General features: G+C 44.1%; 1 protein-coding gene across 1 annotated transcript in view; it reads right to left on the bottom strand.

Moving 5' to 3' along the window:
• Positions 1-358: 358 nt before the first annotated feature.
• RTN3 (reticulon 3) overlaps positions 359-23,766 on the bottom strand; it is a 475,542-nt gene continuing 452,134 nt past the window's right edge. The window contains exon 7 of the mRNA XM_044075128.1: positions 359-3,148. Within this exon, the coding sequence (XP_043931063.1) occupies positions 3,088-3,148 (61 nt within the window). The 3' untranslated portion in view covers positions 359-3,087. The remainder of the gene's footprint in view (positions 3,149-23,766) is intronic.

Raw genomic sequence — 23,766 nt, 5'->3', positions numbered from 1 at the left:
CCCTTTACACCACAAATCTTAACTTGCACTGCATAGGAACATGAAGCCCTGAAACAGAAGCCCTTCACAGGGATATAAAGCTCTAGAAACTCCGGCTGGATGGTGGGATATCTTATCTGTGTGGCAATTTTCAATCATACAACAGCGATACTTGCAATATGATCATCACTGCTGTGCTCACTGCTCTATATTCGCCCATGTACCCACTATTTAAAATGCACCAAATGTGTCAACGGAGTGTCCTGACGAGCTGACTAACTGCACTACAAAGAGTACATCAGACCTTATAATCTTTACATTTTCTAAAGGCTTCACAGCAATCACAAATTAAAATCCTAAAGGAATTCAACAAGACAGCAAGGTTTCTAATATTTTATTAATACCACATGAATTATTTGAATACCTCCAGCTTGTCATGTGTTAAACATATGCTGCACACACGCATACACTGAACGGAAAATTACCATTCAACATTTAAAAACCAGCCTGTCACAGACATCACCTTACTCTACAGACAACTCGTAACAGAATACAAAAAAAATCCTGGTGTTTGGCCTGTAGTACTAAACGGGTCCAACAAGGTTGGGGAAAAAAAGTCTAGCGGCCATTCAAATCAACTCCTCAAGCAGTTTTTTCCTTGCCACAGAAGCAGCTCAGACTTAACTAGGCCTGGAAAATTAAGATAACCGAAAAAAAATCACTGTCTTAACCTTGACAGGATACCTACCCTGACACTGGTTAAAGCCTAGATAAAAATATTACCCTTGCACACACAACATGTGACCCAGGTCCTACCTTTTCAACTGGCTTCAAGTCAGAATTTGTAGGAATTAGTTTCATCTTCTGCTACTAGAAGACAGCCTTCCTCAGTCAAGGTAACCCTTGATTCTCAAATGCCTTGGAGAATCTAGCATAAACTTAAGATAAAGGATGAACAGTACAGATTTACAACAGTGACAGAAGCAGAAGTGCTCAAACAATACATTCAAAACTCTAAAAATGCACAGATCTTAAAAGGCAAATGGCATGTTCTAAGACTCCAACTGTCCAACGAAGGTAAGGGTTTTTTCACCTACATATTCCCTCAGCTCTTTAGTGGGCATACTACTGTAATCTGATATAGTTATGTCCCAGATAAAACAAGTAAAACCTGCCATCCCACTCAGATCAGACTTCCTTTCAGTAGCAAACCTTCACCACAGTCACGGGAAACCGAACCAACAGCATGTGCTGGGTAGTCCACACCACAAGAAAATGCAGTGCTCCAATGGAGCCAAGTACTGAAGTCACTGCACTTTTACATTTAATGGTGACAAAACAGGACCATCCATACTATTACATAACGAACTTGTAGAGCTACAAATCTGACCATGGGATTTGACAATTCTGCTGTTTTAAAGATACCCCGAATCTTTCCTACTTTGCAGCAAATTCTGTTAAAGCTGCTTAAAAAAATTCCATTAGAATGAGCAAGTCAAAAGCACAAAATAATCCATCAATGTTGCAAGACATTGTGGACATCAAGCGGAAGGCGCTGAAAAGATTAGAATGATCTAGTTGAGAGTACATAAACACCAAACAAAATCAGAGTACTGTGGCAATCAAAGGGAAAACAAAACTATGTTGAACTATCTGCTTAGAGAAAATTCAACACTACTACACTAGTCTTGAACAGCTTTGCTCTGTTGACCAAGGAGTATTTCTGTTAACAGCAGTTGCGCTGACAGGCACTGCAAAATATAATGCAGTGCAAGTTAAACTGTGTAGCTATGCAAGTCATTTGGACAAGCAATACAGAAGCTCAGGTAAATAATGCACAGTACAGGAAACACAGCAGCAAGAAGTCAAGCCAATAAACCTGCCCCATTCTCTTCACAAAGAAAGACTACGTACATCTTACTTTGAAAGCAATTTTGTGAAATTCATTTTGACTTAGTGATGTTTAAGCATTCCATACAACAGTGACTATTTTTAAATACCCCATTTCCTAAGGGCACTAAAATTGCCTAAAGCTCGCCAACAAGGCAACATCCAAGTTACTCAATTTCCAGTGACTCGCCTTTGTGTACTACAACTTTCAATTTAAACACCACTAGTTAAACAAGCCACATGCAGTTGGTTTAAATTTCTGAACGAGCTTACAGCAGTTACAGACTTTTTCCTAAGACATACACTAACCGGAAATACAAGTTACAAAAATTTGAACTAGACTAATCTCAGAAATGGTGTCCAAACAGGATTAAATTCTCCTTTGCAAGGGTTACATTCCACGAACAGAAATGCAGTGCGACTCTGGTTTAGTGGCTGCACTCAACGCGATGCTTTTTATGAACCCATCCCTAGTGGATGCCAACAAAACTGCTATTATACCAGTTCTTGCCAATACTCAATCTAGAATGAGGACTGTGACAAAGACATTAGAAAACTTAGGTGTGTAACAAGTGCACACTACATTTGTTCTACCAAGACTGCCAATTACATTCACAACAAAAACAGCTGAACAGCAAAGGCACAACCAATGGTTGTCTCCTTTCAAAATAGCACAAAGGGTAATTAAAAAAAAAAATCTCCTAAACTTTAAGCCACACAAAGGAATGTGCACGAAATGACAAACTTGCAGCACCATGAAAAACGACCATCCATGCACTTATACTTGGTGAAAATGAAATCTTGGTAGTTCCAAGGTCATGCTTCTAGTTCCTATAACAAAATGGCACAATTTTAGAATAAAAATCAATATGTGGTTAATGTGCAATGTATCCCTAGTGATAAAAACATTTACAGTGACTTGTTTCTGCAGAGCACAAGCCAGAAACATCAGCAATGAAACAGAAAACTGTTAGTGGTGTCCTAGAGAATTTAAAAACGCTTAAAATCACTAAGACAGCAGCAATTTCTGTTTTTATCCTCCACGTTCTTCTGTTCGCAGGGCACCGATTTTGAGTTTAGTCTAATTCCGTCTGCACCAAACAGGACTTTGTTCTCCAAAAGAAAAAAGCTTGCAATGCATGCTCAAGCTGACACTGAGCATGTTCCTTCATAGGTATGTATTACGGTCATTTTATAAGGAAAGCAAAAGAAAACAAATTATTCTGCTTTGGGCTTCGCTGTTCCGGCCTTTGCAAGTCCAGGAAGCTTCGTTTGAATCCTAAGGAAATAAAGGAAAAATGTCAATTTGAGTGCAAGTATAAATGCCAACAAAAATTACATAGATAGGAATGAAAGCTTCATTTGAAATATACAATCTAGTTACTTTTACACATATCTTAAAAGCTGTTACACTGCCAGTACATCAACAATTGCAAAACATTCCGACTGTTCTTACAGCATACTGGACAACGCGTTAAAGTTATTGGCTCACTGTGTACTTAGTACCGTTACCGATTCGTTACCATCTTCACACAGTATATGCTACTTGTTTACTTATCTACTGTCATTTATATTTTTAAATAGTTCCATGCGGATCAGTGCCCTACTCCAATTAGCAAATTGAATAAACTCATTATGTATAAGTAAAGTACAGTTTTGTACCTACCATAAATGTAGATGTCCGAACTGGATAGCATCTGCAGTCATAACAAGTGGGTTGTCCTGTCGTCAGGCAGCCCTTCAGTCGGCCGGATTCCAAAGTCCGGGTCCGGCTTCGGCTGATGTCGCACTCCACCAGACGTCATCTCTGTTGGTCTTCGGGTATAAAGGCATCAGCCGACGCCATTTTCCTCAGTGTTTCTTGCCCCAGATGCCAGTAGCCCTCTTGCAGGCTAAAATTTGGATAGATGCCAATGTTTCCAAATAGATAGAGGTAAACACAACAATAAGCATGTATGTACATATACACAAACAAATACACCATAAAAGACTCCCCCCCAACAGCTAGCTATTAGAAGGGTAAACACCCTAGGAGTACCACAGAGGGGATGGAGGGAGGGTAATCCTGACTGCAGATGCTATCCAGTTCGGACATCTACATTTATGGTAGGTACAAAACTGTACTATGTCCTTCATGGATGCATCTGCAGTCATAACAAGTGGGTAGAATACCATAGCCAACTAGGGGAGGAGGATAAAAAATAGATTATGGTGTGTTTAGGATCCCTTGCAGTACAGCAGTGGCAAACCCTGCTCGGGATCTGGAATATAGAGGCAAATTATAATGCTTGGCAAATGTATGCACGGAGGTCCAAGTAGCCGCCTCAATAATGTCTTTGGTTGCCACTCCTCGTAAGAAGGCTGTGGTAGTGGCTGTTGCCCTTGTAGAGTGAGGTCTTATGTTCTGTGGAATTGGTTTTCCATGGAAGGAGTAACAGAAGCGTATGCAATTTCCTATCCATTTGGAGATTGTCTGTTTGGAAATAGCTTTTCCTTCCCTTCCTGTTGCATAGGCTACAAAAAGTTGGTCAGTCTTTCTGCTATTTTTTGTTCTGTCCAAGTAGTAGCATAGCTGTCTATGCACATCCAAGGTATGCAGTATTCTTTCCCCTCTGTTTTGTGGGTTGGGAAAGAAGGTAGGTAGGTGGATTGCCTGGTTTAAAGACAGTCTGGATACCACCTTAGGCATAAATGTAGGATTAGTCCTCATGGACACTATCTTGGTGGAAGATTAGGAAGGGTTGCACTGCCATTAAGGCCTGTAGTTCTGAAACCCTCCTTGCTGAAGTAATTGCCAGTAGGAAAGCAGTTTTCCATGACAGGTGTTGTAGGTCTGCTGTTGCTGCTGGTTCAAAGGGTGCTAGTGTCAACTTTTCTAGCACAAAGTTTAAATCCCAAGCTGGTAATGGTGATTTCCTTGGAGGTTTTACATTCTTGATTCCTCTGAGGAATTGCCTGAGCAAAGGGTGCGAAAAAACAGGTGTATCAAAGCTGTATTCTGCTGAAATAGCTGATGCATGTATCTTGATGGAGGAGTAGGACAGGCCTGAATGAAGAAGTTCGGCCAGATACTCCAGAATGTTAGGCATATCTATGTTTGATACATCTTTTCCTCTTTCCGTACTCCAGACAACAAACCTTTTCCATTTTCCAGCATAGTTCCTTCTTGTTGAAGGTCTTGTTGAAGGTCTGCGTGCTTCAAGAATAATGTCTAACTCTTTGGGAAAGTTCTGGAATAGCTGCTGTTATGTGATGTTCCATGCAGTCAGTTGCAAGGTTTTTAGGTTTGGATGTATGATGCTGTAGTTCTGCGTTAACATCAAGGGCATCAGGGGAATTGTCCACATATTGTTCCGAGACATGCTCCTCAGTAGTGGGTACCAGTGTTGTCTTGGCCAGTTTGGAGCTATCAGGATTATCCTTGGACGTTCTTCCTTGATTTTCAGTAGTACCTTGTGTATCAGAGGAAGAGGCGGGAATGCATATGCTGTTAGGCCTTTCCAGTTGAAAGAGCGAATCCACTTTCCATGCTAATGGGTGGAATGTCCTTGTGCAGAATTTTTTGAGCTGGTGATTGAGAGGTGATGCGAATAGGTCTATCTGTGGCATTCCCCATTTCTTTGAGATGGTCTTGAAGATGTCCGGGTGAAGCTTCCATTCGTGGGCATCCGAAGTGGTTCTGCTTAATATGTCTGCTAGGGTATTGTCTTTCCCTGGTACAAATATTGCCTGTAACTGGATGTTGTAGCAGAGTGCCAGGGTCCACAGCTCCAAGGTCATTCTGCATAGCGGGTATGAATGAGTGCCTCCCTGTTTGTTGATGTACCACATGACTGTGGTGTTGTCTGTCCTTATCATCAACTGGCCCTCTGAGAAATGGTTTGAACTTTTGGATTGCCAGTTTTACTGCCAGCATTTCTTTTAGGTTGATGTGCAGTTGGAGTTGATCCTGTGTCCACAATCCTTGCACGCATTTGTCCAGCATGTGGGCCCTCCATCCTAGGTCTGAAGCGTCTGTTGTGATGGTCTGGCTTGCTTGACATCTGCGAAAGGGTAGGCCTGGGTTTGACTGGCATGCCTGAGCCCACCATAGGAACTCCTGTTTTAAGCATGGAATTAGTGGGATTTCTGTTTCTAGACTGTGTCTGTGTTGGGACCATAAATTCTTTAGGTACCACTGTAGTTTTCTCATATGTAGTCTGGCAAATGGAACCAAGATTATGCATGATGCCATGAAGCCCAAGGCCTGCAGTACTTTTCTTGCTGTTAACTTGCTCAGTTTTGTTAGTGCCAAGAAGTAGAGGGAGTTCTTTTTGTTTTTCTGTAGTCAGGAATGCCATTTGTTTTACTGTGTCCAATTCCGCCCAAGAATGTCCTTGTTTGGGATGCTATCAGCCTTGACTTTTGTAAATTGACTGTGTATCCCAGTGCTTGTAGCAAGTAAATGACCCTTTGTAAATCTGTTGTCAGCTTGCTTTTGTTGTCCCCTTGTAGCAGGCAGTCGTCCAAGTATGGGTAAATTTGAATTCCCTGAAGTCTGCAATGGGCGATTACTGATGCCAGGCATTTTGTGAATACTCTGGGCGCAGTAGATAAGCCAAAAGGCAATGCTGAGAATTGATAGTGCTCTGATCCTGCAAGAAATCTGAGGTATCTTCTGCAGATTGGTCGAATGGGGACGTGCAGGTATGCCTCCTTGAGATCTAGAGTTACCAGCCAAGACTCCTTGCCCAGCATGGGAAGGAGTTGCTGTAGGGTCAGCATTTTGAATTTTGGGACAATGATGTATGTATTTAAGTGGACAGGTCGAGAATTGGTCTCCAACTTTTTTCCTTTCTTGGAACTAGGAATAGTCTGGAGTAGAACCCCTTTCCTTGCTCTGCTGTTGGCACTCTTTCCACAGCTCTCATGTTTGCTAACTCCATTATCTGGCGTAGAGCCTCTGTTTTTTGATTTGGAGGTAGATTTGGCATTCCTCTTTTGACTGGAAAAGTGTGGAAGTGAAACCGGTAACCTTGATCTATGGTTTGTAAAATCCACTTGTCCTTTGTTATGTAGTGCCAGTTCTTTGAAAATAAGGTTAACTTTCCGCCTAGAGGAGCTGCTATTTGTTCCCTGGTAGTCGGATTTAGGGTTAAGTCACTGTGGTTGTGTTGATGTAGTGGCAGTGGCTGTGTCTGTGCCTCTGTTGTTACCTTGCCACTGTCTTCCTCTGTAGGCACCTCCTCTGGATTGGTTTCTGCCTCTGGAGCGTCTATTCCTGCCCCTTTGGAATTTTGTGGAGTCAGGAAAGGACCAATTTTTGGCAGGCCAGTTCCTGCTAAACCTTGGGGGTTGAACCTGCAAGAAATCTTTAACAGTTTGAACAGATTTTGTCTTTTCTTCCATTTTCTTCATAACCTGCTGGGCAGATGTACCAAACAAACTTGTCTTGTCCATAGGAGCATCTAGCAACTTAGCTTTAACATGATCCGGTAAAGCTTGTTCCTTTAGCCATGCATGCCTTCTTATCACTGTGCCTGTCATGGCTGATCTAAATGAAGCCTCCAGTGCATCATAGCCACATTTTAAGGAATGGTTGCTAACCTGTTGTATGTTATTTACCATCTCTAATACATATTTCTTATCAAGAGATTCATCAGTGGTTAGTTTTTAGTTAACTGATCCAGCATAAACTCTTGGTATTGTATCATGTGAAACTGACAGTTTAAAGCTCTAGCTGAGAGAGTAGCTGAAGTGTAGACCTTTTACCCCATCTGTCTAATGACCTTGCTTCCCTTTCAGAAGGAATAGGGTTTTAGCTATGGTCGGCTACTGCCTTGGGGCCCTGGGATATAGTTTCTGGGTCTGCAAGTGGAGCCTTGTAAAGGTGGTTATGAGTATCTGGCACCCTGTAAAATCTGTCTGGTTTGGCAGGGGCTGGGGGTAAAGAATCTGGTGGGTGGCAAACATCATTGAAAGTATCATCCACCACAGAGAGAACAGGGGTATAGCTAAGGGCCTGTGCTGTGGGAGGTGCAGAAAAGTCCTAAGTCTTTTTCTGGAGTCTGAAAAATCCTGTTGCTGCCATTGGAACTGTTCTCGCATGGCATGCAAGGTTTCCCCAAAGGAGAATTCTTCTGGTGGGGAAGCAGCTGGGATGGATTCTTCAGCATCAGAATCTTCAAAATTGGAGAAGGAGCCTCTGGCTGGTCAGTTGTGTCTGATTCATCAGCAGAATCAGAGGACACTGGCTCGGGGGCTCTGCCCTAGGTCTCTTCTCTGGGGCTGAGAGGCCCTGTCTGGGTGAGATTGAGATCCTCTAATTAAAGAAATTAAATCTTCTGCCAAAGTAAGCATTTGAGAACTAGAAGAGGGCCTGGATGTGGGTGGTTTAACAGGCACTGTTTTAGTAGTCTTGGCTGCTTTAGCCCTGGCGAAGGCCTTAATGGACATGGCTGCTGGAGGCCTAGCAGCACCACGTGCTGGGGTAGAAACATCCAAGGGGATGGTGTCTGATAAGTCAACCACCGTAGTGGGTAAAATTTCTGAAGTCGTTTCAAGAGTTGTAGCAGGGGCCTCAGTTGTAGGAATAGGTTCAGCTGTACTTTGTTCAGCTGTACTTTGTTCAGTTTTCTCGGTTTCGGCCGAAACAGAGACACTCGCGGTTTGCTTGACCATGGTTTCGGCCGAAACCGCGGACCGCGAGTGTCGGTCTTTATCTTTGCGTTTTTTGCTAGATTGGGTAGTCGGAGGATCAGACGGCATAATGTACGCAAAATCAGAACCGAAAAACTGTTCTGCAAACTCCGACCGACGCCTAAGCGTTCGTCGGTTGAAAGAAGCACAGGCCGAACAGGCTGCTACGTCGTGGGCTGGGCCTAAACAAGGCAGACAGTAAGAGTGGAAATCTTTATGAGGTATTTGTTTCCCACAGTTTAAACAATTGTTAACTTTTTCTGACATCGGCTGAGGCAAGAAAGAGTCCCCAACGGGTACTTAGCTTTAGAAGTCTTGGTAGTATTCGGTAGAAGTAATCTCTGGATCCGACCGACCGGCACTTGCGAACAGCTTCTGCTTCGGGCGCCACGCGGCAAGAAAGACAGAGGAAAATGGCGTCGGCTGATGCCTTTATACCCGAAGACCAACAGAGATGACGTCGGGTGGAGTGCGACATCAGCCGAAGCCGGACCCGGACTTTGGAATCCGGCCGACTGAAGGGCTGCCTGACGACAGGACAACCCACTTGTTATGACTGCAGATGCATCCATGGAGGACATCAAGTTCTTCAACCTGTAACATCCTAGCTTTAAGTCTGAGGGAACAGTAATGCAGTGCAAGTTACACAGCAAAATGCCACTTGGCCAAATGTGGCTAAAAATGTTAAGCAGGGTTCATTCAAATGAAAGGTTTTCTAAAACCCACTTCAGTGGACAGCACTCCATGTGCACTGTAGAAAATGCTTAAAACCTGTAGTGTGCAAGTCAATTTACATACCACTACAATGAAAGCCTGCTTCATGCAACTTCCCATTCAATGGGAATGCGACAAAGACACTAAGCTCCAACACCATTATAAATCAAAAGTGACATTTAACTATCAAAAAACCTAATGCCTCTGTCTAGAAACCTTCAGGGTACAACCACAAGGCTAAACCATGCAGCAATCAAAAGATACTAGCCTTTAATTAACTTCAGCATTCAAACTTTAAGGAATTATAGCCTGAAACTAAGAATGAAGCCTTTGAGAACTTTAATTTGTTTTGAGAATACTGTAATTTTCAAACAAGGTATCACATTATGAAACTTATGCAACTAATTACTTTTACAAATCCAACATGTTCCAGTGACCCAGCTTTAAAATTCCTATTTCCCCTGCATAACTCAGATCATCGCAACATGAAGCATGAAGGGGATGGAGGGAGGGAAACCAGGACTTCAACAGTGAATACACTCGAACATCTACACAAGTGTACACAACTGTTCTATGTTCATGTTTCACTGTTGCAGTCATCACACTTGGGTTGATTCCCAAAGCTGAGGAAGGGTGGAAGCAGTCCAGAAGTGTTAGGGCTGGCTAGCAGGCCTTATAAGACTGCTGCAGCAAATCCAGCTCTGGATTTAGAAAAAAATAGACAAGTGGTAATGCTTGGTGAAGGTGTTTACAGAAAGTACAGTTTTGTACATACCATAAAATGTAGATGTTAAGAGTGTTCACACTGCTGCAGTCATTACACTTGGGTTATCCTGCCATCAGGCAGTCCCGCAGTCTGCCAGAGTTCCAAAGTCTTGGTCCGGCGTCGGTTGCTGTCGCTTCTTCCCTGACGTCAGTGCGCTAGGGGTATACAAGATGCATCCGACACCATTTTCTTCAGTTCTTGCTCCAGATGTCAGGTGCCCCCAATAGGTAGGCAATACATATTGCTAATAAAAAATATACATATAAAATAAAAACAATACCTTCAGTTACAAGCAAATACACCACAAAGGTTGTATAGGATAGAAAAGTATAGACAAGTCCCGCTAGTTGAGGGGAGGGAGGGTAACCTGGACTGCAGCAGTGTGAACACCAACATCTACATTTATAGTAGGTACAAAACTGTACTATGTTCGTGTTACACTGCTGCAGTCATTACACTTGGGTAGAATCCCAAAGCTAAGGTTGGGTGGCTGGTCTATAAAGAGTTAGGATTGGCTAGGAGGCCCTGCAGAACTGCAGTGGCAAATCCTGCTCTGGATTTAGAGTAGAGGCGCGGGTGGTAATGCTTGGTAAAGGTGTGCACTGAAAGTTGCAGCCTCCAAAATTTCCTTGGTAGGTACTTTGAGAAAGGCTGTTGAAGTGGCTGTTGCCCTGGTGGAGTGTGGCCTAATGGTAACTGGGACCGATTTTCCATGCTGTGTGTAGCAGTAACGAATACAGTGTCCTAACCATTTGGATATAGTCTGCTTTGAGATAGTCTTGCCCTGTGATCCTGCAGCATATGCTAAACAGTTGCTCAGTTTTCCTGAAAGCTTTTGCTTTGTCCAAGTAGAAGCGTAGCTGCCTGTGCATGTCCAAAGAATGCAGAAGTTTCTCCCCTTTACTCTGGGGGTTTGGATAAAAAGTTGGCAAATGGATGGTTTGGTTAAGAGCCACACTAGATATCACCTTTGGCATAAAGGTGGGGTTTTGTCCTTAAAGAAACCCTGTCCTGATGAAAAATTATAAAAGGTTCCACTGCCATTAATGCCTGTAGCTCAGATTCTTCGTGCTGACGTTACTGCCAGGAGCAGAGCTGTTTTCCATGATAAAAATTTTAGATTGGCTGTATTGGCTGGCTCAAAAGGTGGTAGGGTCAGTTTTTCCAAAACGAAATTGAGGTCCCAAGTTGGTGTTGGTGCTCTCCGGGGCAGTCTTTTTAGCCCCTCTGAGGTACTGCTTTAGCAAGGGACGAGAGAATAAAGGAGGATCCGTGTTGTAATGTGCTGAAATGGCAGAGGCGTGGATCTTAATTGATAAGGATAGGACTGTCCAGCATCTCAGTTAAATATTGTAAAATCTGAGGAATGTTTGGAACAAGAGGGTCAAGGCTTTGAGCCTGGTTCCAGGCGCAGAATCTCTTCCATTTTTCTGAGTAAGCTTTCCTGGTGCTAGGCCTCCTGGCCTCCAAAATGACATCCAACAGATTTAGAGAGGTGTTGCCTGTGACTAATGTATCTGCCATACAGCCAGGTTTAGGGTTTTGAGCTGACCGTGCTGGATCTGATTTTTTTGTTGTCAGGTGTGGAATTTGAGGCAAAATCCATGGTGGGCCTTGAGCAAAGTTCCTTAAGATAGGGTACCAGTGCTGGCGTGGCCAGTCTGGACCAATCAGGATCTGTGGTTTTTCTTGTCTGGCTTTTAGGTGTACCTTTGAAAGGAGAGGCAGTGGCGGGAATGCATAAACTTTTAGGTTTTTCCAGCTGAACAAAAGAGCATCCACTTTCCATGCTTGTTTGTGATAAGTCCGTGTGCAGAATTTTTGTAGTTTGTAATTCAGTGGGGAGGCAAAAAGATCTAGGTCTGGGCATCCCCATTTTTGCGTTACCATGCTGAAGATTTGTGGATTCAATTTCCATTCGTGAGGGTCCATGATATTTCTGCTTAGATAGTCTGCCAGAGTATTTTTCTTTCCTGGCAGGAATTGTGCTTGCAGGTGAACTTGATACGTTAGAGCTGTGTTGCACAAGGTCATGGCTTGCCTGCATAGGGGATAAGAATGAGTGCCCCCTTGCTTGTTTATGTACCATATTACTGTGGTGTTGTCTGTCTTTAGTAATAATTGTCCTGGTTGCAGAAGGTCTTTGAAAGCTGTTAGGGCAATTTGAACAGCCACCTCTTTTTGATTGTTGTGAAGATGCATCTGGTCTGTGGTCTACTTGCCCTGAATGCATTTTCCTGCCATGTGTGCTCAGGCGTAATCCGAAGCATCTGTTAGAGTTTGCCTGGCTGTGGGTTGGGTAAAAGGCTGACAATTGTTTAGGTGACATGCCTGTGCTCACCATCGAAACTCCTGTTGTAGGCAGGGAAAGTACAGTTGTGTACACTTACCATAAATGTAGATGTTAGAGTGTCTTCACTGTTGCAGTCATGACTGTAGGGTTCTCCCCTGCCGGCAGGCAGTCCCAGGTCGGCCAGAATCCCAAAGTCTGGGTCCGGCGTCGGCTGTTCAGCCATGCTCCCTGATGTCAAAGCGCCAGGAGTACAAAGCTGACAGCCGACGCCATGTTCTCCAGTTTTTCTTGCCCCAGATGTCAGGAGGCCCAAAATGAATAAGGTCCCAAAACCTTTGCAAATACACCTCAGAAGAATGGAGGAAAAAGGAACCACACAAAAGTAAAACTAAGAGGGGACAGGAGGGAGGGAAACCCAGACTGCAACAGTGAAGACACTAACATCTACATTTATGGTAAGTGTACACAACTGTACTAAGTTCATCGTGTTTCACTGTTGCAGTCATGACTGTAGGGTAGAATCCCAAAGCAGAATGAAAGGGAGGTGATCATAAAGAAGGGGCGGCTAAAAGGCCCTGCAAGACTGCAGAAGCAAAGCCTGCCCTAGACTTTAGAGTAGAGAAGTAGATTGTACTGCTTTGAAAAAGTATGCACTGAACTCCAAGTTGCAGCTTCCAAAATGTCTTTGGTAGGAACTCCCCTGAGGAAGGCAGCAGAAGTGGCAGCAGCTCTGGTGGAATGAGTACGTATACTCCCTGGGATTTGCTTTCCATGGTGTGAATAACAAAATCTGATTCCATGAGCAATCCATTTAGAAATGGTCTGTTTTGAAATGGCTTTACCTTGGAAACTTGAAGCATAAGAAACAAACAATTGCTCTGATTTTCTTATGTCCTTGGTTCTGTCCAGGTAAAAACGTAGTTGTCTGTATATCCAAGGAATGTAAGATCCTTTCCCCTTTATTTTGAGGAGTAGGGAAAAAGCTGGCAAGTGAATAGTTTGATTTAAAGCCACTTTGGAAACCACCTTCGGCATGAAAGTAGGATTAGTCCTTAAAGACACCCTGTCTTGATGAAAAATAATATAAGGTTCTACAGCCATAAGAGCCTGCAACTCTGAAACTCTCCTGGCAGAGGTCAGAGCTAAGAGGATGGCTGTTTTCCAAGATAAAAACTTGATGTCAGAAGAGGCAGCAGGCTCAAAAGGAGGCAAGGCGAGCTTTTCCAAAATGTAGTTGAGATCCCAAGCAGGAATGGGAGGAGATCTAGGAGGTCTTAAGTTCTTAGCTCCTCTGAGAAACAATCATGAGCTGGTGGGAAAAGATTGGAGGATCTGTATTATAATGAGCGGAAATAGCAGAGGCATGTATCTTAATGGAAGAGAAAGAGAGACCCTTATGTAAGAGATCTGTCAGGTAAAGTAAAATCAAAGGAATGTTAGGAAGAAGAGTATTAGAATCCAGAGCCTACATCCAGGAACAAAATCTTTTCCATTTTCCTGCATAAGATTTTCTAGTGCTAGGACGTCTGGCTTCTAAAATGACATCCATAACCTGCTTGGGTAGGAGAGAATGTATCAAAGACCATGGATTAACCAGGCTGCCAGGCTGAGAGTTCTGACATGGGAGTGTAGAACCTGACCCTGGTGCTGGGACAGAAGGTTCGGAGTCTGTGGCAAAACCCAAGGGGGCTCCAGACAGATTTTTCAGAGTTGGGTACCAAAACTGTCAAGGCCAATTTGAGGCCAACAAGATAATCATCTTGGGCTTGTCCTGTTTGATCTTTAATACCCATGGAAGAAGAGGAAGAGGCGGAAAGGCATATCCCGAGAGGTTTCTCCAACTGAATGATAGTACATCCACTTTCCAAGCTTGTTCGTGGAAAGTCCTGGTGCAAAAAATCTGTATTATTGAGGTAGGATGCAAAGAGGTCTATGTGAGGACATCCCCAGACTGCTATCATCCTGAATATTTCGGTGTCCAGCATCCACTCATGTGGGTCCGAAAGGTTTCTGCTCAGACAGTCTGCCAGGAAGTTTTGCTTCCCTGGTAGAAACGGAGCTTGAAGGTCTAGATTGCAAGCTAGAGCTCTGTTCCATAGATCCATGGCTAGTCTGCAAAGGGGGTAGGAATGAGATCCCCCTTGCTTGTTTATGTACCACATAACTGTGGTGTTGTCTGTCCGTATCAGTAGTTGTCCTGGTTGTAGAAGATTCCTGAAGGCCAACAGAGCTTTCTGAACGGCTAACATTTCCTTTAAATTGATATGCAGGTGCTTTTGATCCTTTGTCCAAAGGCCCTGCAGACAGCTGCCCTGAAAATGGGCTCCCCATGCATAATCCGAGGCATCTGTGGTTAATATCTGAGTGGCCGGAGGCAGACAGAAGGGTTTTCCCTTGTTTAGAGTGCATGCTTTGGACCACCAAAGGAATTCCTTTTGAAGACAAGGCAGGACGGAGATCAGAATGTCTAAACTGTGGCAATGCTGCGACCATACACTTTTTAGGTACCACTGCATTTTCCTCATATGTAGCCTTGCATATGGTACGAGAAGGATGCAGGAGGCCATGTAACCCAAAGCCCGCAGGAATCTCCTTGCAGATAGCAGAGTTAAAGTTGCCAAGGTTTTGAAAGTTAGAGCCAGCTGTAACTGTTTTTCGTGCGTCAGAAATGCCATCTCGGTTGTTGTTTAGAGAAGCACCCAGAAAAATTATCTGTTGTGAGGGTGTCAAATTTGACTGTTTACAGTGAATCCCAGGAACTTGAGAAGCTTTTGAACAAACTGTAGATGCTGTAGTAAGACCTCCTTGCTGTCTGCCTGAATAAGACAGTCGTCCAGATAAGGGAAAATTTGAATTCCCTTGAGTCTGCAATAAGCTACTACTGGAGCCAGGCATTTGGTGAAGACCCTGGGCGCAGTAGACAATCCAAAGGGCAGTGCAGAGGATTGAAAGTGCCTCGATACGGCCTTGAACCAGAGGTATTTTCTGCGCTCCTGCCTGATGGGAATGTGTAAATATGCCTCCTTTAAATCCAAAGTTACCATCCATGCATTTTTGGTCAGCATTGGAAGCAGCTGCTGCAGAGTTAGCATCTTGAATTTTGGTATCTCTAGAAAAGTGTTCAAGACTGAGATCCAGAATGGGTCACCATGAATTGTATTTCCTGGGGACTAGAAAGAGCCTTGAATAAAAGCCTTGTCCCATCTCTGAAAGTGGAACTAGGTTCTATGGCTTTCATAGCCAAAAGAGCTTCCACCTGGTTTAAGGCCTCTGTCCACTGATGTTTTGGAAGATCTGGCCATCCGCTTGGCCTTGGTAGGGTATGAAAATGGAATTTGTAACCTCTTGAAACCACATCCAGAACCCACTTGTCTTGGGTTGTACGAGTCCAATTTAGGTGAAAGAGAAAGTTTTCCTCCGAGGGGGGCTTCCAGGCAAGAAGTTCCTGCAGTCCAACAGAGGGAGTCATTGAGCGTTTCCTATGAGCTTGTGACCTGTCCTCTCCTCCCCTAGGGGTGGAAGCAGTCCACTGTAGTGGTCTATAAGAGGCTTGTGTTTGAGGCCTTCCTCGTGAGCGTCTGTATCTACCCCTCTGAGGCCTGTCTGAAGTGGAAAGGATCAATTTTTCGTAGGCCAATTCCTACTAAATCTGGGTGGCTGTACTTGTAAGAAATCTTTAACTGTTTGCATGGATTTATCCCTATCCTCCATCTTTTTAATCACCTCTTCAGCTTTAGACACAAACAAAACATTATGCTGAACAGGAGCATCCAATAATTTAGCTTTTACTTGATCTGGCAAATTTTGTTCCTTTAACCATGCATGCCTTCTAATTACTGTACCAGAGGCAGCAGCCCTACAAGAAGCCTCCAAGGCATCAAAACCACAGCATGCTTCCCAACTTGTTCAGTAGCATGCATTAAATCATGTAATTCCTTATCCTCTGCACAGGTGGAAATGGAAGTTAGTTTTTGTTTTAAAACAGACAGGAGAAATTGCTGCTATTTCAGCATATGAAAATGACAGTTTAAAGCCCTAATAGATAAGGTAGCAGAAGTGTACACTTTTTTGCCCCATCCTTCTAAAGATCTGGAATCCTTCTCAATGGGAATGGGGTTCTTAGCAGAAGCAGCCTCAACTCGCTTAGGACCCTGAGAAATGGTTTCAGGGTCAGCAGTAGGGTTCTTGTATAAAAACTGGTGGGAATCAGGAACCCTGTAATATCTGTCAGGCTTAACAGGAGCTGGAGGAAAAGAGTCCGGTGTTAAATTAGCCTCCGAAAAAGCATCATCCACAATATCCAAAACAGGAGGAATAGCCAGGGGTCTATGTTGGGGAAGAAGAAAATCCCTTAGTCTTTTCTTAGATTCTGAATACTCCTGTCCTTCCCAGTGAAAATGTTCCCTCATTTCATGCAAAGTTTCCCCAAAAGAGAAATCCTCAGGGGGAGAAGCTGAGGGAATGGATTCCTCAGCATCAGAATCCTCATAAGGAGGGAAAGAATAATCCTGGTCAGAAGAAAAAACTGAACAAACAGAAGCCTGATCAGAGGAGTCATAACAAACATCCTGCCTTGGCCTTTTATCTAGAGGGGGATGTGAACCCCTAATCATAGCAAGTCCTCCACCATCTTAAGTAACTGTTTCTGTGACTTGGGAGTCTGATCAGAAGAGGCCTGTGTTGCAGTCTTTGCCTTTATTAGAAGCTGAGTAGGCCTGAAAACCCCTTCGGAAGCCAGTACCTGCACAGCGGCCCCGGACCCATCCAAAGGAGCATTGTCCGAAGGTCCTGCAACAGAAGTATTCAAAGGCCTAGTTGGCTCGTGGGAGTCCATTTTGGCCATCGGTTCCGAAATGGCTGACGACAGGGGCTGCAAAAGCACCTCACTGACGGCCGAACATGAAGCTGGCTCTGCTTGTACGATAGTCAGATTTGGACCTCGGAGGCCTGTCTTTGTCCTTGCGTCGTTTGTGAACTCCGGTAGCCGTAACCATATCGGACGACATTCTGTAATTAAAATGCCTACTGAAGTAATGAAATGCAAAAGCGTACCTTCGTTTAATTGTACGTTGATTGAATCTAGCACAAAACCGACAACTGGCTACGTCGTGGTCAGGGCCCAAGCAAGGAATACAGTAAGAATGAAAATCCTTATGAGGCATTTGCTTCCCACATGAAATACAATTATTAACTTTTTCTGACATCGGACTGGAGCAAGAAAAAAGTTTCCCCAACGGGGTACTTAGCTTTGATTAGGAGAAGTCAGTCTTCGGACTGAAGATTGTTCAGAAAAGTTTGTCAGGAGTCAGCCGACCGGCACTGCGAACTGCTATCACCACACGGCAAGAAAGACTGGAGAACATGGTGTCGGCTGTCAGCTTTGTACTCCTGGCGCTCTGACGTCAGGGAGCATGGCTGAACAGCAGACGCCAGACCCAGACTTTGGGATTCTGGCCGACCGGGGACTGCCTGCCGGCAGGGGAGAACCCTACAGTCATGACTGCAACAGTGAAACACTATGAACATTCATTGGTATTATTGCTTCTAAACTGTGAGTGTTGAGTCCAAACACTTTTTAGGTACCATTGTAATTTCCTCATATGCAGTCTGGCATACGGTAGTAGTATGCAGGATGCCATGAATCCCAGGGCCTGCAGAATTTTTCTTGCAGGGAGATGGGACTTTTTTGCCAGTAATTGAAAATATTGAGTTAGCTGAACTTGTTTGTCTGGCATGAGGTAAGCCACCTGGGCCGTTTTATTTAAGCTGGCACCCAGGAATATAATCCGTTTTGAGGGCACTAGTTTTTACTTCTTTTCGTTTACTGTGTACCCTAGAGAAATTAGGAACCTTTTTACAAACGCCAGATGCTGTAGAAGAATTCTGCACAGCTAGCATCTTTTTGACTGATATGCAGGGGAATTTGTTCTGGGCTCCATTTGCCTGCCATGTGAGCCCCCCATGCATAGTCTGAGGAGTGTTGTCAGGGTTTGGGCTGCGAGGGGTTGAGTGAAAGGAAATCCCTTGTTGTGGTTGCATGCTTCTGCCCACCAAAGGAACTCTGCCCGTAGACAAGGTACGATAGGAATCACTGTTTCCAGGTCCTGAGAATGTTTACACCAGAGCCGAAGTACCACTGACGTTTCCTCATATGCAGTCTTGCATATGGAATTAGCAGAATGGATGCGGCCATGAACCCTAGGGCTTGCAGTATTTTCCTTGCAGATAGCTGGGTTTTGATGGCTATTAGTTTGAAATAGTTTGTCAAATGGACCTGCTTTTCTGGAGTGAGGAATGCCATCTGGGAAGTTGTGTTCACGCTTGCTCCCAGGAATACAATCTGTTGGCTGGGCACCAGTTGTGATTTCTTTTTGTTGGTGTATCCCAGTGAAGTCAGAAGTCCTTTTACAAATGCCAGCTGCTGAAGTAGCAATTCCTGTGCCTGAATCAGGCAATCGTCCAAGTATGGGTAGATTTGAATATTTCTCTGCCTGCAGTATGCAATGGCTGGAGCCAGGCATTTTGTGAATGCTCTGGTCGCAGTGAATACTCTGGTCGCAGTAGATAAGTCAAAGGGAAGTGCAGAGAAAATACAGTGGTGTACACTTAACATAAATGTAGATGTTAGAGTGTATTCACTGTTGCAGTATCACTTGGGTTAGCTGCCTGCAGGTAAGCCCTCAAGTCGGCCCGAATACCAGAGTCTTGGGATTTCTGCGTCGGATGCTGTCACCTGTTAAATGTCAGATCGTCAGGGGTATAAAACATGCAGCAGGCGCCATCAGGTTTTTCTTGCCCCAGATGTCAGGAGCTCCCAAAATAGGAAGCAATTACATGGTGAGGAAAGTACAGTTTTGTACCCACCATAAATGTAGATGTTAGTGCGTCTTCCCTGCTGCAGTCATTACACTTGGGTTATCCTGCCGTCAGGCGGTCCCGCAGTCGGCCAGAGTTCCAAAGTCTTGGTCCGGCATTTGTTGCAGTCACTTCTTCCCTGATGTCAGTGCGCCAGGGGTATACAAGAGGCATAAGATGCCATTTTCTTCAGTTTTTCTTGCCCCAGATGTCAGGTGCCCCCAAGTAGGTAGGCAATACATATTGCTAACAAAACATGTAAAAGGAATAAAAGAAATACCTTCAGTTACAAGCAAATACACCAAATGTTGTACAAGATAGAAAAGGTATAGAAAAGTTTAGTTAGGTCAGAGGGGAGGGAGGGTAACCTGGACTGCAGCAGTGTGAACACCAACATCTACATTTATGGTAGATAGAAAACTGTACTATGTTCATAGTGTTATACTGCTGCAGTCATCACACACTGGTTGAATCCCAAAGCTAAGAATGGGCGGTGGAACTAAACAGAGTTTGGAGAGGCTAGAAGACCCTGCAGAACTGCAGTGGCAAAGCCAGCTCTGGTTTTAGAGTATAGAGGCAAGTGATGGTGCTTGGTGAAGGTGTGCAGTGAACTCAAAGTTGCAGCCTCCAAAATATCCTTGGTTGGTACCCTCTGAGGTAGGCTGTTGATGTTGCTGTAGCCCTGGTGGAATGGGGCCTAATGTTACTAGGTACAGGTTTCCCATGGTGTGTGTAGCAGATAAGGATACAATGTCCTATCCATTTTGAAATGGTCTGTTTTGAGATGGCCTTTCCTTGTGATCCCGCAGCATAGGATACAAAGAGCTGGACATTTTCTGAAAGCCTTAGTTTTATCCAAGTAGTAACGTAATTGCCTGTGAATGTCCAAGGAGTGTAGGAGCCTTTCCCCTTTGTTCTGGGGGTTTAGATAATAGGTGGGCAAATGAATGGTTTGGTTTAGGGCCACACTGGATACCACCATTGGCATAAAGGAAGGGTTAGTTCGTAAAGCGACTGTCTTGATGAAAAATGATGAAAGGCTCCACTGCCATTAGGGCCTCTAGCTCTGAGACTCTTCGGGCTGAAGTTATTGCTAGCAGCAGGGCAGTTTTCCATGCTAGAAACTGTAGATCAGCTGTAAAAGCTGGTTCAAAGGGCAGTAGTGTAAGTTTTTCCAAAACAAAATTGAGATCCCAAGTTGGTGTTGGTGCTCTCCGGGGAGGTCTTATGTTCTTAGCCAGGTCTTATGTTCTTAGCCCCTCTGAGGAACCGTCTTAGTAATGGATGTGAAAATATAGGAGGATCAGTGTTGTATTGAGCTGAAATAGCTGAGGCGTGGATCTTAATAGATCCAAAAGAAAGTCCTTTGTGCAACATCTCAGTTAAATATTGAAGAATCTGAGGAATATTTGGGACAAGGGGATTTTGGCCTTTAGCCTGGTTCCAGGCGCAGAATCTTTTCCATTTGTCTGAATAGGCTTTCCTGGTGCTGGGCCTCCAGAATGACATCCATCACAGCTTTAGAGAGAAGTGCTGACTGGTTGTTTAGGTAATTTGCTATGCAGCCAGATTTAAAGTCTTGAGCTGGCTGTGTAGAATCTGATTGTTTTGCCGAGTCAGCAGGTGAGGAATTGGGAGGCAAAATCCATGGTGGCCCTTGAGCCATGTTCCTTAGTATTGGATACCAGTGCTGGTGTAGCCAGTCTGGAGCAATGAGTATCATTTGTGACCGCTCTAATCTGGCTTTCAGCAGCACCTTTGCCAGAAGAGGTAGTGGTAGAAAGGCATACACTGTCAATGTTTTCCAACTGAGGGCATCCACTTTCCAAGCTAGTGTGTGGTAGGTCCTTGTGCAGAATTTCCGTAGTTGGTAGTTTTGGGGGTAAGCAAACAGATCTATGTCTGGGCTCCCCCATTTTTGAGTTATTGCGAATATTTGTGGATCTAGTTTCCACTCGTGAGGATCTATGATGTTTCTGCTTAGTCTGCCGATGTGTTTTTCTTTCCTGGCAGGAATTGTACCTGTAGTTGAACTTGGAAGGTCAGTGCTGTGTTCCACAATTTCATTGCTTGACTGCATAGGGGGTAGGAATGTTTGCCCCCTTGCTTGTTTATGTACCACATCACTGTGGTGTTGTCAGTCTTTATTAGGAGTTGCCCTGGATGTAGGAGGTCCTTGAAAGCTGTTAGGGCATTTTGTACAGCTAGCATCTCTTTTTGATTGATATGTAGATGCCTTCGATCTGCAGACCATTTGCCCTGAATACATTGTCCTGCCATGTGTGCTCCCCAGGCATAATCCAATGCATCTGTTATAGTTTGCCTGGCTGGGGGCAAGGCAAAAGGCTGACCCTTGTTGAGGTGACATGCCTGAGCCCACCATGGAAACTCCTGTTGAAGGCAGGGAATGAGTGGAATTATTGTTTCCAAGCTGTGGCTGTGTTGAGTCCATACACTTTTCAGGTACCATTGTAATTTCCTCATATGCAGTTTTGCAAATAGTATGCAAGATGCCATGAATCCCAAGGCCTGCAGAATTTTTTTTGCATGTAGTTGGGTCTTTGTTGCCATCATTTTGAAGTATTGAGTCAGTTGTCCTTGCTTGTCTGGCGTGAGAAGCCGTCTGGGCCGTTTTATTTAAGCTGGCACCCAGGAATGTCCTGTGATGGCACTAGTTTTGACTTCTTTTCGTTTGTGTACCCTAGGCAACTTAATTGTTTTTTGACAAATGCCAGATGCTTTAAAAGAATGTCCTTTTCTGCTTGAATAAGGCAGTCGTCCAGGTACGTATATATTTGAATTCCTCTGTCTGCAGTATGCAATTACTGGTGCCAGGCATTTTGTGAAGACCCTGGGCGCAGTAGATGAGCCAAAGGGCAGTGCAGAGAATTGGTAATGGGTTGGGCCTGCTAAAAATCAGAGGCATCTTTTGCAATTTTGTCTGATTGGGACATGCAGGTATGCCTCCTTGAGGTCCGTTACTAGCCAAGGCTTCTTGCCCAGCATGGGAAGAAGCTGCTGTAGTGTTAGCATCTTGAACTTGGTTACTTCCATTCTGGACCTTTCAATTCTAAACACATCTGGGTCTCCAGGCTTTGTCCTTTCGGGGAACTAGAAAGAGTCTTGAGTAAAATCCTTGTCCTTGCTCTTGTGTTGGGACCTTGTGAATGGCTCTCATGTCCATGAGAGCTGAAATTTGCTTTTGAGCCTCTGCCCATTGATTTGGTGGCAGGTTTGGCATTCCTTTTATCCTTGGTAAAGTGTGAAAGTGGAATCTGTATCCTTGAGATACAATATTTAGGACCCATTTGTCTTTTGTGATGCTGTGCCAGTTGTCTGCAAAAAGTGCTAGCTTTCCTCCCAAGGGAGCAAGCAAGAGGGATTTGCTTGGCAGTCTGAGGGATAAGTCATTGTGTTTGTCTTCTGAAAGTTTGAGTCCAGTCATCTTCCTTTTTGGGTTGTGGCACCCTATTGTCAAGGCTGGTAAGAGCCTTGTGACTGACCTCTGCCCCTTGGGCATATTTGCCCCTCTGTGGTCTGGCAGAAGCTGGAAAGGACCAATTTTTGGTTGGCCAATTTCTACTGAAACAAGGGGGTTGAACCTGTAAAAAAAATCCTTGACCATCTGCATAGATTTTGCCTTATCCTCCATTTTCTTTAAAACCTCTTCTGCTTTTACACCAAATAAAACATCCTGCTGTAAAGGTGCATCCAATAACTTTGCTTTAACATGATCAGGTAAAGTTTGTTCTTTTAACCAAGCATGTCTACGTATGACTGACCCCGTCACTGCTGCTCTACAAGAAGCTTCCAATGAATCAAATCCACATTGCAAAGTATGTTTTCCCACTTGTTCAGCTGCATGCAACAAATCTTGCATTTCCTTGTAATCAGGCTGTTCTGTATGTGTGATCATTTTTTGTTTTAATTGAGACATCAGATATTGTTGATATTTCAGCATGTGAAACTGGCAATTTAAGGCCCTCATAGCTAGAGTAGCCGAGGTATATACTTTCTTTCCCCATCTGTCGAGTGCTCTAAAATCCCTTTCAGAGGGTACAGGATTTTTAGCAATAGAGGCCTTAACCCTTTTGGGACCCTGGGAAATGGTTTCTGGGTCAGCAACAGGGCTTTTATATAGGAATTTGTGAGAGTCAGGGACTCTGTAGTATCTGTCTGGTTTGGCTGGTGCAGGAGGTAGTGAATCTGGGTTAAGGCTGGATTCTGAACAAACATCATCCACAATGTCTAACACGGGTGGAATAGCAAGTGGTTTGTGCTGGGGTAGTAAAAGGAACTCTCAGAGCCTTTTCTTAGAATCAGAGTAATCCTGGCCTTCCCAGTGGAAATGTTCCCTCCTGGTATGTAAAGTTTCCCCAAAACAGTAGTCTTCTGGGGGAGATGCTGAAGGGATAGACTTTTGCATCAGAGTCTTCATAAGGGGGGGGGGGGGGGGAGAGTATTCCTGTTCCTCAAAAGAATCTGAAGAAACAAACCTGGTCAGAGGAAGCGTAGTCCTCCTGTCTTGGCCTTTTATCAGGAGGTGGATGGGAACCCCTGACAAGGGTAATTAAATCTTCAGCCATCTTAA

Source organism: Protopterus annectens, chromosome 6.part0 (genome assembly GCF_019279795.1).
Source record: "Protopterus annectens isolate FY-2018-M chromosome 6.part0, PAN1.0, whole genome shotgun sequence".
NCBI classification, from domain to species: Eukaryota; Metazoa; Chordata; order Ceratodontiformes; family Protopteridae; genus Protopterus; species Protopterus annectens.
Note: the sequence above shows the minus strand (reverse complement) of the source record. Positions and strands in the feature narration are given on the sequence as shown.